Genomic DNA, 12,589 nt, shown 5'->3' on the forward strand with positions numbered 1-12,589 from the left:
AGATCATGACCTGAGCCAAAGTCGGACGCTTGACTGACTGAGTCACCCCGGCCTCTCTTTATTTTTTATCTTAATGAAATCCTGGAAATGATGTTGGAAAGAACACTCACAAATAACTCACTTATGCCCAGAATCCTTATATAGTTAGAGAAACTCATAGAGATTAGTCTGCAACTACCTTTAATGGTATCTTCTGAGTTATGCAGTTTTTGGAAATGAAAAATGATAAATTATTGTTTGATCCAGGTAGAAAAAAAATAGTTTATTTTTTAGACAGCAATAGACGAATTCATCCAGAAGATCTGAAGTAGTGAAAAGAGGGTACTGATAGTTTCTGTATGCTAAATAAATGCATGAGTATTGCTATATTGGTAACATGCATATCTTTTTTGTTACATCATCATTATTATTGTTAATACTGGTCTTCTAATCTCATGTCAGAATGAGTCACTTTTAACTTCCCTGAACTTAAAACCTAGCGCATGGGGTGTTGGGCTGAAAAAGGGCGGGGAGGAGGGGGAGGGCACATAGGCTGACTGAAGATCCTGAGCTAAGGCAGCAGGGGGAAGAGGGCCATGAGAGCAGTCAGTTCCTTGCAACTCCTTGACTTAGGGTGGCGAGAAGGGAGGTGTGACAGTGGTAACTGGGCCATCTAGTATGTGGAGCTTTGAGATTTATTGTAGAGTTTTTCTACTGGTTGGAGATCTTACATTAATTTAAAAAATAGGAATTGAATATTTACCAACCTACCAACATTTGGCCATTCTCATTGTTTCCTTTGTAAATTTCAGATTAATCGAGCTCCAAGCTTTGGAACGGATCAGAAAATAGACTATGATGTAAAAAGGGGAGTGCTGCTAAATGCATTGAAACTGCTAAACATCAGGTAAAGTCTTTCCTTCATTGTTTGGAAGGTTTCCAGCACATTTGGCCTGGAACAATCACTTGTACATGGGCTTGGCTTGTAACTTTTTCATATTTTGTGTTTTAAATTTCTTGATTCATTCCTCAAACCCATTTAGTGTTTTCTTTTTAAATATCATTTCCTCTCCTCTACATACTGCTTTTCCTTCTCCCTGTATCATGCTCTGAGTCTATAGTAAATATGGTTAAATTACAGTGTTGGTATAATTATTCAGTATAGAGTATAAGGTTGAATTGGAGACTACCTGAGGAAAATCTCTAGATTATCTTCCTCACCTTGCAAGAAGAAACTAAAGCAGACGTCATTCAGCATTCAAGAAGTAAACAACAACAACAACCCTCAAACACATGGATTTCCTACCTTTCTGTTCAGAAGTCTTCCCACTATATCATGCTGCCTGGGTAAACAGAAATGAGATGTTTATTAAGACAGGGTTAACCTTGCCATTGAAAATCATAGGCAGGATTTCCTATTTATTTATTTATTTATTTGTTTATTTATCTATTTATTTATTTATTTATTTATTTAGGCCGGATAACATTCCATTGTATGTGTATACTACATCATCTTCATCATTCATCTGTTGATGGACATTTAGGTTGCTTCCGTGTCTTGGTTATCGTGAATCATGCTACAGTGAATGTGCGAGTGCAGACATCTCTTTGCATCCTGATTTCAACTCCTTTGGATATATACTCAGAAGTGGGATTGCTGCACTAATATTATGATTAGTGTTATTATTAGCTGGTTGCAGTGTACATGATCATGGATCTCAAATATTGGAATTGCTATTTTGTGGGAAAGCTTTTGGCTCATTATGCAACAAATTTGTTAGAAGTTTAGTTGAAGTGCTTAATGAAGTAGTGAGTCACGTCTGCTTTTATAAGTGTTCAAACAGTGTTTAGGGTGTTGGATTAAAGGACCTCTGAGGTTATTTGAGCCCAGGGATTTTATGAATTCAGTTGATTCCCACTGTCATTTAAAGAACTCTAAATGAGTTGTGGGATGCTTCCAAGCAATTTATTTATTTTAAGTGTTTTCAAGCAGTTAGCAGATGCCTGCATGAGAAGTAGCTTTATATGGAAAGTATTATTGAAAGAAGAGACTGATACATAAATTTGTTTAGAAATTTTCATATGGCCCCTTCTTTTGCTTGATAAAAAATGATTTGCCTAAATTTAACTGATATTTCAATTACCCTAAAAGAAATGAATAGAAGAGATGTAGAAGGTGAAATTTTTGTTTATTTAGCTTACACAAGTAGTATGCCCATACATGGTTTTAACATTTACTGTTATCGTATAAGTAGGCCTAATGGTTTTTGTTTTTGTTTTTTGTATGTCATTGTCAGTGATGTTACCAATTTAGGACATAACCTATGGGTGTTTTGGTCTTTTTAAAAGTGAGATATATACAGTTCAAACAGTGAGAAATTTCTAGACTTAAAAATAAAGGAGAGTTGGAATTAATTTTCCTTATTTTTCTTTGCCTTGTTCCACGAAGAGAATTTAGTATAATTCTTAGCATTTAGAGCATGTGCTACTGAAGCTTACGTTGCACATGTGCCTTTTCTTCCATCCAGATGGAGTGCTCCATGGACATATAAATGTGTTAGACTTGTATTTCAAATCTGTGCACTTCTTAATACAATGTTTTACTTACAGTATGGCTCCACATACACCCCAAAGTTCATTTTGTGAGACTATTCTTTTAATCTCAAGAAAATCCAGAAGAATGTAGATTGTTCAGAGTATTCTATCACAAACCCTGGGAGTACAGAACCTCAACTACAGGGAGACCATTATTCAATGGATGATTAGATGAATATGATGTATATGAATATATATATATATGTGTGTGTGTATATATAAAAAAAATATATATATTTTTTTAAATTTTGGAGAGACAGAGAATGCAAGCAGGGGAGAGGGACAGAGGGGTAGAGAAAGAGAATCTTAAGCAGGCTCCATGCTCAGCGTGGAACCTGATGCAGGGCTTGATCCCATGACCCTGGGATTATGACCTGAGCCAAAATCAAGAGTTGGATGCTCAAATGACTGAGCTACCCAGGTGCCCCTGAATATAATAAACATTGATTCATATTCCAACGTTGTCTCTTCTTTTGCTAATTCTCCTCATAGGAATAAGATCAGGGCTTATTTGAATTCCTATGTTTTATATTTTAGGACCAGTGATAAAAGGAGAAACTTGGCCAAACAAAAAGCTGAGGCTCAAAGAAGGCTTTATGGCCAAAATTCAATAAAAAGGCTCTTACCAGGTTCCTCAGACTGGGAACAGCAGAGACATCAGTTAGAGAGGCGGAAAGAAGAGTTGGTATGAAAATTTTAACAACATACCCACAATTTGAATTGCATAATTCATTGGTCAGATTTTATTTGTAAAATTTCTTCATTTTTAGAAAGAGAGACTCGCTCAAGTACGAAAACAGATCTTAAAAGAAGAACATGAAAATCGACATATGGGGAATTATAGGTAACTGTGTTTCCATTTTCTTATATAAAATGGAAGAAGTAAAGTGTCAAAACAACTGTTCTACATTTTTTAGCCTTTTAGACTTATTTTGAGCACTGTTTGTTTCATTCTTGCTAGCTAGCTTCCTGGATGGTTATATGAGGTCTTTTAAACCTGATACTATCCTGTGGCCTTATTTGCTTATAATGAAGTATTTTGAGAAAGTCAGGTTTCAGGTCTCCTAGTTTTCCTTCTGTCAGTTCAGAGTGATTGCTCTACTTTGGTTAAACTTAGATGTGTCAGGAACCAGGCAAATAGTGAAAATGTTTGAAGGAGGCAGGTGTGAGATGATCCAGAGGAGTGTGGACTGTGTTGAACTGGAACCCTTCCACAATACCCTTTGACAGGATAAAAGAGGATCCCCCCCTTTTTAAATTCCTTGTGTCCCTGGAAAGACTGCCCCACCTCCCAACCATTAACAGAATGAGGAGGATTTGGGGCCACAGAGCTTCTCACACTCTTAGCAAAACATTCTTTCCTGCCTTAACATCCTCAGCAGCAACAATGACAACACATTCCTCTCATTCTACCTTTTACTCTGTTCTCTCCGGCAGAGAGGCAAATTGCAGCACCCCAAAAGAGAACCTCAGGATTAATGCCGGCATTCTTGTATGTCAGTAGCCACACTATACCTGTACAACTTCCAGATCGTCGCTCATTACCTGCTCACCCTCATGAAGATCTGCATTCCTTCAATATGCCCAGTTGTAATTTTTATGCAACCACTTCCCCACAAAAACCCTTATGCTATGCCTTCGGGAGCTTCATTGTTTAAGGACCGTTCTCTAGATAAACTTTAATTTGCGTAGGTAAACAATGACAATTTGTGAATTTCTTATACCTGCGTTCATCGTTATTTCTAGCACCTAGTAAAATGACTGGCAGAGTAAGTGGTCAAAGAGTATCTATGTAATTGCCCTTAACTCTTGTACTACGATAGCTTCTTTGAAACAAGTTGGTTTGTCTGATTTATTGTAGACGAATTTATCCTCCTGAAGATAAAACTCTGCTTGAAAAGTATGAAAATTTGTTGGCTGTTGCCTTTCAGACCTTCCTGTCAGGAAGAGCAGCTTCATTCCAGCGAGAGCTGAATAATCCTTTGAAAAGGATGAAGGTAAAGGAATGAATGTTTATAAAGAGAAAAATGAATGAAGCCAAACAATATGTTTTTAAAAACAACCCACCTTAGTCCCACATATAAAAACATTTTAGTTTTAAGAAGCATTTCCCTTCTATTTTAACCATTGGTAGCATTTCATAACCAACCAAGTGATTTAATAAATTAGACATCTAACAGGACACATTATGTAGCAGAGAATGTTGATATTATATTGTAATATCAATCTATTGTAACATGCCTTCTCACAGAGGCGTGTATATATAACTGAATAAAAAAATCCATTGAATTAATCTAGTGGTTTGTGATGCTCTTGTTATTTGGATTGTAACTAACATTATACAGTATTTTTCCCTGATATACTGCATAGATCTGGCATATGGAAAGTAATTAAAACACACACACGCATACACACAGAGTAATCTGTTTACCAAAATGTCTATCGGTTTTCTTTTGTAGCATAATAAACCATTTATTTGCTCATATTCTGTACTCTTGGCTAGTGTCAGTTGAGTGGCTCTTTGTTTTGGCTTACTTGGAGTGAATCATATAGTTGCTTTTATCTGGAAGCTTACCTGGGCTGGAAATGCAGGAGGGTTTCACTCCTATGTCTGCTGCCTCAGTTAAGATAGGTGGAACATCTGGGGGGCTGGCTGGATGTTTCTTTCTCTCTACATGGTCTCTTAGCAGGGTACCCAGATCCCATAATATGGTAGCTTGGAGTTCTAAAAGGAAACATTTCAAGAGGATAAACCCAGTGTGCAAGTGCTAATCAAGCCACTGCTTGCACTGTGCTTGCTAATGTCCCATTGGATAAGTAAGTTTATGTGGAACTATTAAAACTGTTAGTACTTTATATTACTGTCATTTCATTACAGTGATAACCTCCATTGCTTGGATACACTGTTATATTGAGTGATTCAAAAGTCATGATAAAGTTTATTATAGATAGATTTTGCCATGGGCTTTTCACTCAAATTCTGCGACAGAAGGATATAAAGCCACTTTCAATCTGGCTACACCTAAAAGACAGAAGCATAAGGAATAATGTCTACTGCAATGTTCTTTTCCTCTAAAAGTGTTTCTTTTGACATACGCAGATGTTTCCACCATTAGAATTATATTCTGTGGCCCATTTGCTTTTCTTGATCAAGACATGGGAGACTTTGTTCATTTTCCTTCACCTGTTCTGCACTGTTATTTGTCTCTCCTGTGGACACAGGGTCTGTTTCATCTTGTCATTACTCTGTTCCACAGCCCCACTTTTTCTGCTAGAAAGCCTAGGGATTTTGGAGCCAGATAGACCTACATTCAAATTCTAGTTGCCCATGCATTAATTTTGTAACCTTAGACTAAACTATTTGATCAATAGTTTCCTCATCACTAATATAGTATTGTTAAAACTATACTTGACAGGTTAGTTGTTAAAATAAAATTGAAGTTAATTAAAGTAGTCTAAGTAAAGTACTTGGCACATAATAAATAGGCTTCAAATCTTAAATTCCTGTATTCTTTGGATTCTTCAAAATCTAGTTTAAATGTCACCACTTTGCCTGTCCTATTCCATTGATTTGTGAACCTCTTCTTATACAAATATCATACTATCTGTAGTACTGTTGCTTTTGACTTTTCTAGGTCCTTTATGCTTCCATATAAATTTTAGAATCCACTTGATTCTAGATTTTGATTAATTTTTATATTACAAAGTGGTTGCTGGGATTTTAATTGGGACTATGAGGAATCTATAAAATAATTACTGGGGAATTAACATCACTGAGTCTTCTGATCCATTAATATGGTATATTTCTCCATTTACTTGCGTCTTTAATTACTCATCTGTGCTTATAACTTTTGGTGTACAATTTTTGCACATGCTGAACTAAATTTTTTTTTAAATGTTTAGTTTGAGAGAGAAAGAGTGTGTGAACAAGGGAGGGGCAGAGAGAGAGGGAGAGAGAGAATCCAAAGCAGGCTCTATGCTGTCAGTGCAGAACCTGACATGGGGCTTGATGTCACAAACCTTGAGATCAAGACCGAGCTGAAATCAAGGGTCAGACGCTTAACCAACTGAGTCATCCAGTTGCCCCTAATTAAATTTATTCTTAAGTATTTGATGTTTTTGCTACTATTGTCAATAATACAGTTTTCAATTTTTTTCATTTTTAAATTTGCTTCCAAGATGTAAACATATGATTATTTTTGTATGTTGTCCTTATATCTAGTAACTTTTTAATATTGTATTTTTATTAACAGCCACCTCAAATTAATTTCTGGTTTTAATTTGGTTATTTATTTATATATTTATTTTTTATATATTTGGAATATATATTATATATTTGGAAGTTTGTTGCTTAATTTTCATACATTAAAAATTTCTAGTTTTATTTTTGTTAAAAATTTCTAGTTGATTTCATTAGTGTAAGAAAACATTCTGATTTCAATATTATAAAATGAATTGATACTTGCTTTAACTCATAGACTACTTATTTTAGTGAATGTTCCAAGTGTACTTGAAAATAATGTGCTGCTACAGGTATTGGCTATAGAGTTTTATACATGTCATTTAAGTAAATTTGGCTATTAGCATTGTTCAGATATTCTATATCTTTCCTAATTTTTTTGGCCTACTTGTTCTAGCAGTTACTGAGAGATTGTTAAAACTTCCAACCGTGATTGTGGATTTCGTGTTGTCAATTTTTGGTTCATATACTTTGAAGTTACGAAGGTGTTTCTCTAATTCATTTTTTAAAATTTCTTTGTTATAAAGTGCTCATCTTTCTCTTGCCATATTCTGTGTCTTAAAATTTACTTTCTGTGACTAATGTAGCTGCACTAGTTTCTTTCTTATGGTTACTGTTGGAATGACATATCTTTTCCATCTATTTATCAACCTATCTGTGTTCTTATATTTAAGATGTCTCTGGTAAATAGCATGTAGTTGGGTCATATTTGCTTTAAAATTCAGTCTGACACTATCTGTGTCTTGATCATTTCACACATTTACTGGAATAGTTGGGGTTGTTTTCTCTCTTACCTTTGTTCTGTATCCCATCTGTTCATTATTCCTTTGATGTTCCCTTTATTCTTTTGGAAAAATCAATTATTTTTTGTTATGTTATTTTGTCTTCTCTTTTGGCTTTTTGTTATATTTTTAGCATAATGTTTATAAAAGAAATTACAACATACATCCTTTCATTATAATAATCAACCTTGAATTAAGGACCATAACAATTTCATTTCATTTAGTGACTCCCTCTGACTTTGTGCTGTTAACATCTATTTTACTTTTACATATGTTATAAACCTCAAAATACGTTGTTGTTAGTGTTGTCTAAGCAATTAGTGGTCTTTAATAGTTTTCTAACTAGCTTTTCCTATTTATTCACATTTATACCCTTTCTTGTATTCTTCATTTCTTCATGCAGATCCATGCCTCTAACAAGGGTTATCTGTCTTCAGTTTGAAGAAACTTACTTTAGTACTTCATATTCCTTCATATTCCTTTTATTTTATTTTATTTTTTTAATAGAAGAAAATTTGGCATACAACATTGTGTAAAGACACATTTACATATTTAATATGAGCCTAGAGCCCAATTCAGACTCTGTCTCCCTCTCTCACTGCCCCTCCCCCACTTGCGGGTGTGCACGTGCTCTTTCTCTCTCCCCTTCAAAAATACACATTAAAAAAATATTTAAAAAAATTATAAGACATTAAAAATAACAGGAAAAAGTGACCCATAATAAAAAGGAAAAAACACTTTAAAAAGCAGGTCTATAAATGATCTCCATGTTAAAATTAACATACAAGGATTTTAAAATAAATACTACACACATATTAAAGAAAATATACATATAAATAAAATTGATTAAAAATGAATAAAATGGATGGAAGATGCAGAATTTCAACAGAGAAATGAAATTTCAAAAACAATTGAAAATATTTTTTCAAAATACAATCAAATACTGAGCTGAAAAATACAATAAAAAATTAAGAAACAACCAGATAGGCTTATGGCAGACTGGGCAGAGCAAAGATATATCAGTGGAAATTATCCAAACTGAAGCACACAAAAAGATAAAAAAAGGAAAAACAGAACAGAGTTTCAAAGATAGATGGAATGCTGTCCAATGATCTAATATATGTGTAATTAGAGTCCCGTAAAGAGACAAATACAAAATAATGAAGCAGAAATATCTGAAGAAATACTGGAGGAAAATTCTCCAAAACCAATAGGATACATTAATCCAGAGCTTCAGGAAATTGAGAAAATTACAAGGAGAATTCATATAAAGAAAACTACATGGACACATGTGTAGCATAAGTGTGGTGGTGATTAATTTTCTCCTTTTTTGTTTGGTCTGAAATTGTCTTTCATTTTGCCTTCTTTCTTAAATGGTTGTTTGGGTATAGAATTCTATCTTGGCAGGCTTTTTTTTCTTTCAGCACTTTTATAGATGTCTTCTGGTTTCTATTGTTTCTATTCAGAAATCAACCATCATTATTCTTGTTTTCCTTCTGGATGTAATACGTCTTTTTTCCCCAGCTGCTTTTTTTTTTTTTTTCTCACTCAACATTTTTACTTTGGTGTGTCCAAGTGTCACTTTTTCCTGTTATTTTTAATGTCTTATAATTTTTAAAAATTTTTTTTAGTGTTTATTTTTGAAGTGGAGAGGGAGGGAGAGAGTGCGCACGTGAGTTGGGGAGGGGCAGTGAGAGGGAGACACAGAGTGAATTGGGCTCTAGGCTCATATTAAATATGTAAATGTGTCTTTACACAATGTTGTATGCCAAATTTGTTTCTATAAAATGAAGTAAAGTAAAGTAAAGTAAAGTAAAGTAAAGTAAAGTAAAGTAAAGTAAAATAAATAAAATAAAAGTTGAACTAGGTCCAGGCTGGGTTGTAGTAGTTTTATTAGCTTCTTGTTTCAAATGTGCCAAGGATAGACGTTACTTATTGATTATTATAGACCTCATTCTGTATCAGTATCTAAAATCTGTAAGGTTGCAGAGGAGTAGCACTGACTTTTACATACCTCTATCCTCCTACTCCACTACATATTCACTAAAATTGCTGTGGGGCTCCTCTAGATGTTACACTAGCCCACATGACCATTGAAAACTCTGTTGGATTCTCTTTATCCCACTAGAATCTCTCTGTCTATTATAGACATGGTCTCTGCCTTTCTGTGTGCAGACTAGACAAATGGTCCCAAAGTAGAAAGTGGCTACTCATGTCTTCTTACCTACAAGAACTTTCCCCCCTCTGGTATTCAGTTTCTTTTACATTCCTTTTAAACCACAGCTTTCTGATGTCTTTAAAAAAATGTGATTGTTTAATTTATCTGTCTTTTTCTAGCTGCTATAATGAAAGTATTATCTATTATGACCTTTTTTCTCCTAAGCAGAAACAGAACTCTTTGAGTTTCTTTTTCATTATCTTGTGTTGCTGTCCTTGGAATTCATTGTAGGATTATTATTTAATCAAAACATTATAACAAAAGTATTTTGGTATTTTAATAGCTAAACTTTATTGGATTGAGATGAAGAGTAACTTATTTTACAAATTTCCATTGTACCATGAGATTTCTATATTTTCAAAAACCTTTTTTTAAGGGACACTGAAATATGTCATAATACATAAGTGAAGATATGATATATTTATAGGTTGAATAAATAAAGAAACCATAAATTATACCTCTTTCAGTGTAGGTATTATATCATATTTCTCTGGTTTGCTCAAACATCTACTTCAGTATATGGTTTTATAACTTTTCCCTTTGACTTTAAAATGACTCTAGAAGAGCGTAAGAGAAGATACTATGCCCATAGAATGAAAACTTTTGATAAAGATACTCTTTCATAAAGATACTCTTGAGCAATAGTTAAAATAGTTAAATAGTTAAAATAGTTAAAATTTTGAAAGAATTTTCGTTAAATTGTGCCCATTAACCAAATACTAACATTAGATTGTTCTAAATGAAATTATTAGGCCAATCATCAGTTTTCTGCCTGAAGTTGTAATATTATTTTGCACTAATTAAATAGAAATAATTGAAGAAATTGTGCTTTGGAAACTAGAGTGTACTTTTAGAAATTTTAAAATGTTCAATAGGCTAATTTATTGAACTATTGTACTCTAAGATTTAGTAGTGTACTAGAACCTAAGGATACATTTATTTATGATATTAACACATTATAGATTTCAGGTATGTATTTTTTATATTGCCAGGTTTTAGTGAAGTTTTCTTCAAGAGATTTTTCCATAACCCTTTATTTCTCCTTTGATCTGAGCAATCTTCATTAAATAGTTCTAGGACTTTTTGTTGTACACTATTTTATGGAGATTAATGAACTTGGAAAAATTCTAGAGTTCATTAGTGACCACAATTTTAATTTGTTTTTAAGGAGGAAGATATTTTAGATCTTCTGGAACAATGTGAAATTGACGATGAAAAACTGATGGGCAAAACTGTCAAGCCTCGAGGACCAAAGGTACAATACCTCTACATTCTTGTTAGTTTCCCTCATTTTTTTTAATAGTTTCCCTCATTTTTTTATTCTTTCCCTAATGCTAGTGAAAACCCTATAAGTTAGGGCCAAGAGGGACTTAGAACTAGTACCTTTATTCTATATTCTGTATTACATTTTTCTCATATCCTAGACTTACAATGATCAGAGATGTGTAGCATTATAGATAAGGCAAATCATGACTCTGGAGACCCTCATGGGAAGCCCCACTTATCGTTGACCCAGCAGCATTGAAATTGTGTTCATTAAAATAGGTATGGTTTCTAGGAATAAACAGGAAGCTGTCATGCAGGCAGAAATGAGCAGGCGGTTGCTTTACCTTCATCTGCTCTTTAGTGATGATAGCTACATGCTATTTTTTTTTTTTTTTCATATGTCAAAGTCCTTGCTAGTAGAGTAGGAAAATATTGAGTTTCTAAAATCTTGGAAACATTTTTTATTGTTTTTTTAAACTATGTTTTTTGTTTGTTTTTAGTTTATATTTCTGCAATACAAAGCTATCTTTATGTCCTTACACACATCAGCATGCTCTGTCATGCTTTTTTCATGCCTCTGGAATGCCTTCCTATTTAAAAAAATCATTCATTACTTGACTGATTAGAGATCCCCTTCTAATCTAGCTGACCCCTTGCTGCCTCTGTGTAATCTTCCCTCACTCCCCTAGTTAGACTTCCTTCTTCTGCTTCTTCTGCTGTGCCACAAGTAACACTTCGTAGAGCAGCTGTGACAGTTGTGTGCATATTTGCTTTAGTATGAATTTGTAAGTTCTTTGAGGGTAGGAAGCGTGTTGTCATTTGTATACCTCTAGCACCTAGTACAGTGTCTGGCACTTAGAAGGTTCTCAAAAACCATTAGTTAAATTTGTTGAATGTGTCCACCAAAACCTTATTGGCTGGTGGAAGAAAAAATAGGTGCACCAAAACCCAGGTATATTGTGGCAAGTGGTGTAATAAAGGAAGAGGAAAGGGTGACACTAACATAGAGAAGAAAAGGATTGGTAGACTATGAATGGCCTCGTAAAGGAAATGCCATTTAAACTTGGTCTTGAAAAATGAGTAATGCTTTAATCTTTTAAAAGCAGGAGAAGGAGGGGCACCTGGGTGGCTCACTCCGTCTGTTAACCATCTGACTGGCTCTGGCCATGATTTCACGGTTCGTGAGTTCAAGCCCCACGTCAGGCTCTGTGCTATGAGCACAGAGTCTGCTTTGGATCTTCTGTCTCCCTCTCTCTCTCTGCCCCTCCCCTGCTCGTGCTATCTCTCTCGCTCTCTCTCTCAAAAATAAAATAAAAATTAAAAAAAAAAAAGAGCAGGAGAAGGATGTTCAGGGTAGAGGAAATATTTAAGGCAAGGACATGGAGGTGTGACACTGCATAGAGTATTGGAAAGAAAAGAAAGAATTTGGAATGACTCAAATGGAAGATTCCTGAGGAGTAAAACAGTGCAAGATGAATCTGGTGAAAAATATGTATCTGGTGGACAGCA

The 12,589-nt window shown here is 34.4% G+C and overlaps 1 protein-coding gene across 6 annotated transcripts in view; it reads left to right on the top strand.

The window, feature by feature from the left end:
- TTLL7 (tubulin tyrosine ligase like 7) overlaps positions 1-12,589 on the top strand; it is a 139,348-nt gene that overhangs the window by 76,286 nt on the left and 50,473 nt on the right. For all 6 annotated transcript variants that reach the window (XM_060624331.3, XM_060624333.3, XM_060624325.3 and 3 more), the window contains exons 10-14: positions 792-886; positions 3,112-3,259; positions 3,345-3,418; positions 4,436-4,571; positions 10,983-11,069. In XM_060624331.3, coding sequence (XP_060480314.1) covers positions 792-886; positions 3,112-3,259; positions 3,345-3,418; positions 4,436-4,571; positions 10,983-11,069 — 540 coding nt within the window. The remainder of the gene's footprint in view (positions 1-791; positions 887-3,111; positions 3,260-3,344; positions 3,419-4,435; positions 4,572-10,982; positions 11,070-12,589) is intronic.

Source organism: Panthera onca, chromosome C1 (genome assembly GCF_046562875.1).
Source record: "Panthera onca isolate mPanOnc1 chromosome C1, mPanOnc1 haplotype 2, whole genome shotgun sequence".
Lineage (NCBI taxonomy): Eukaryota > Metazoa > Chordata > Mammalia > Carnivora > Felidae > Panthera > Panthera onca.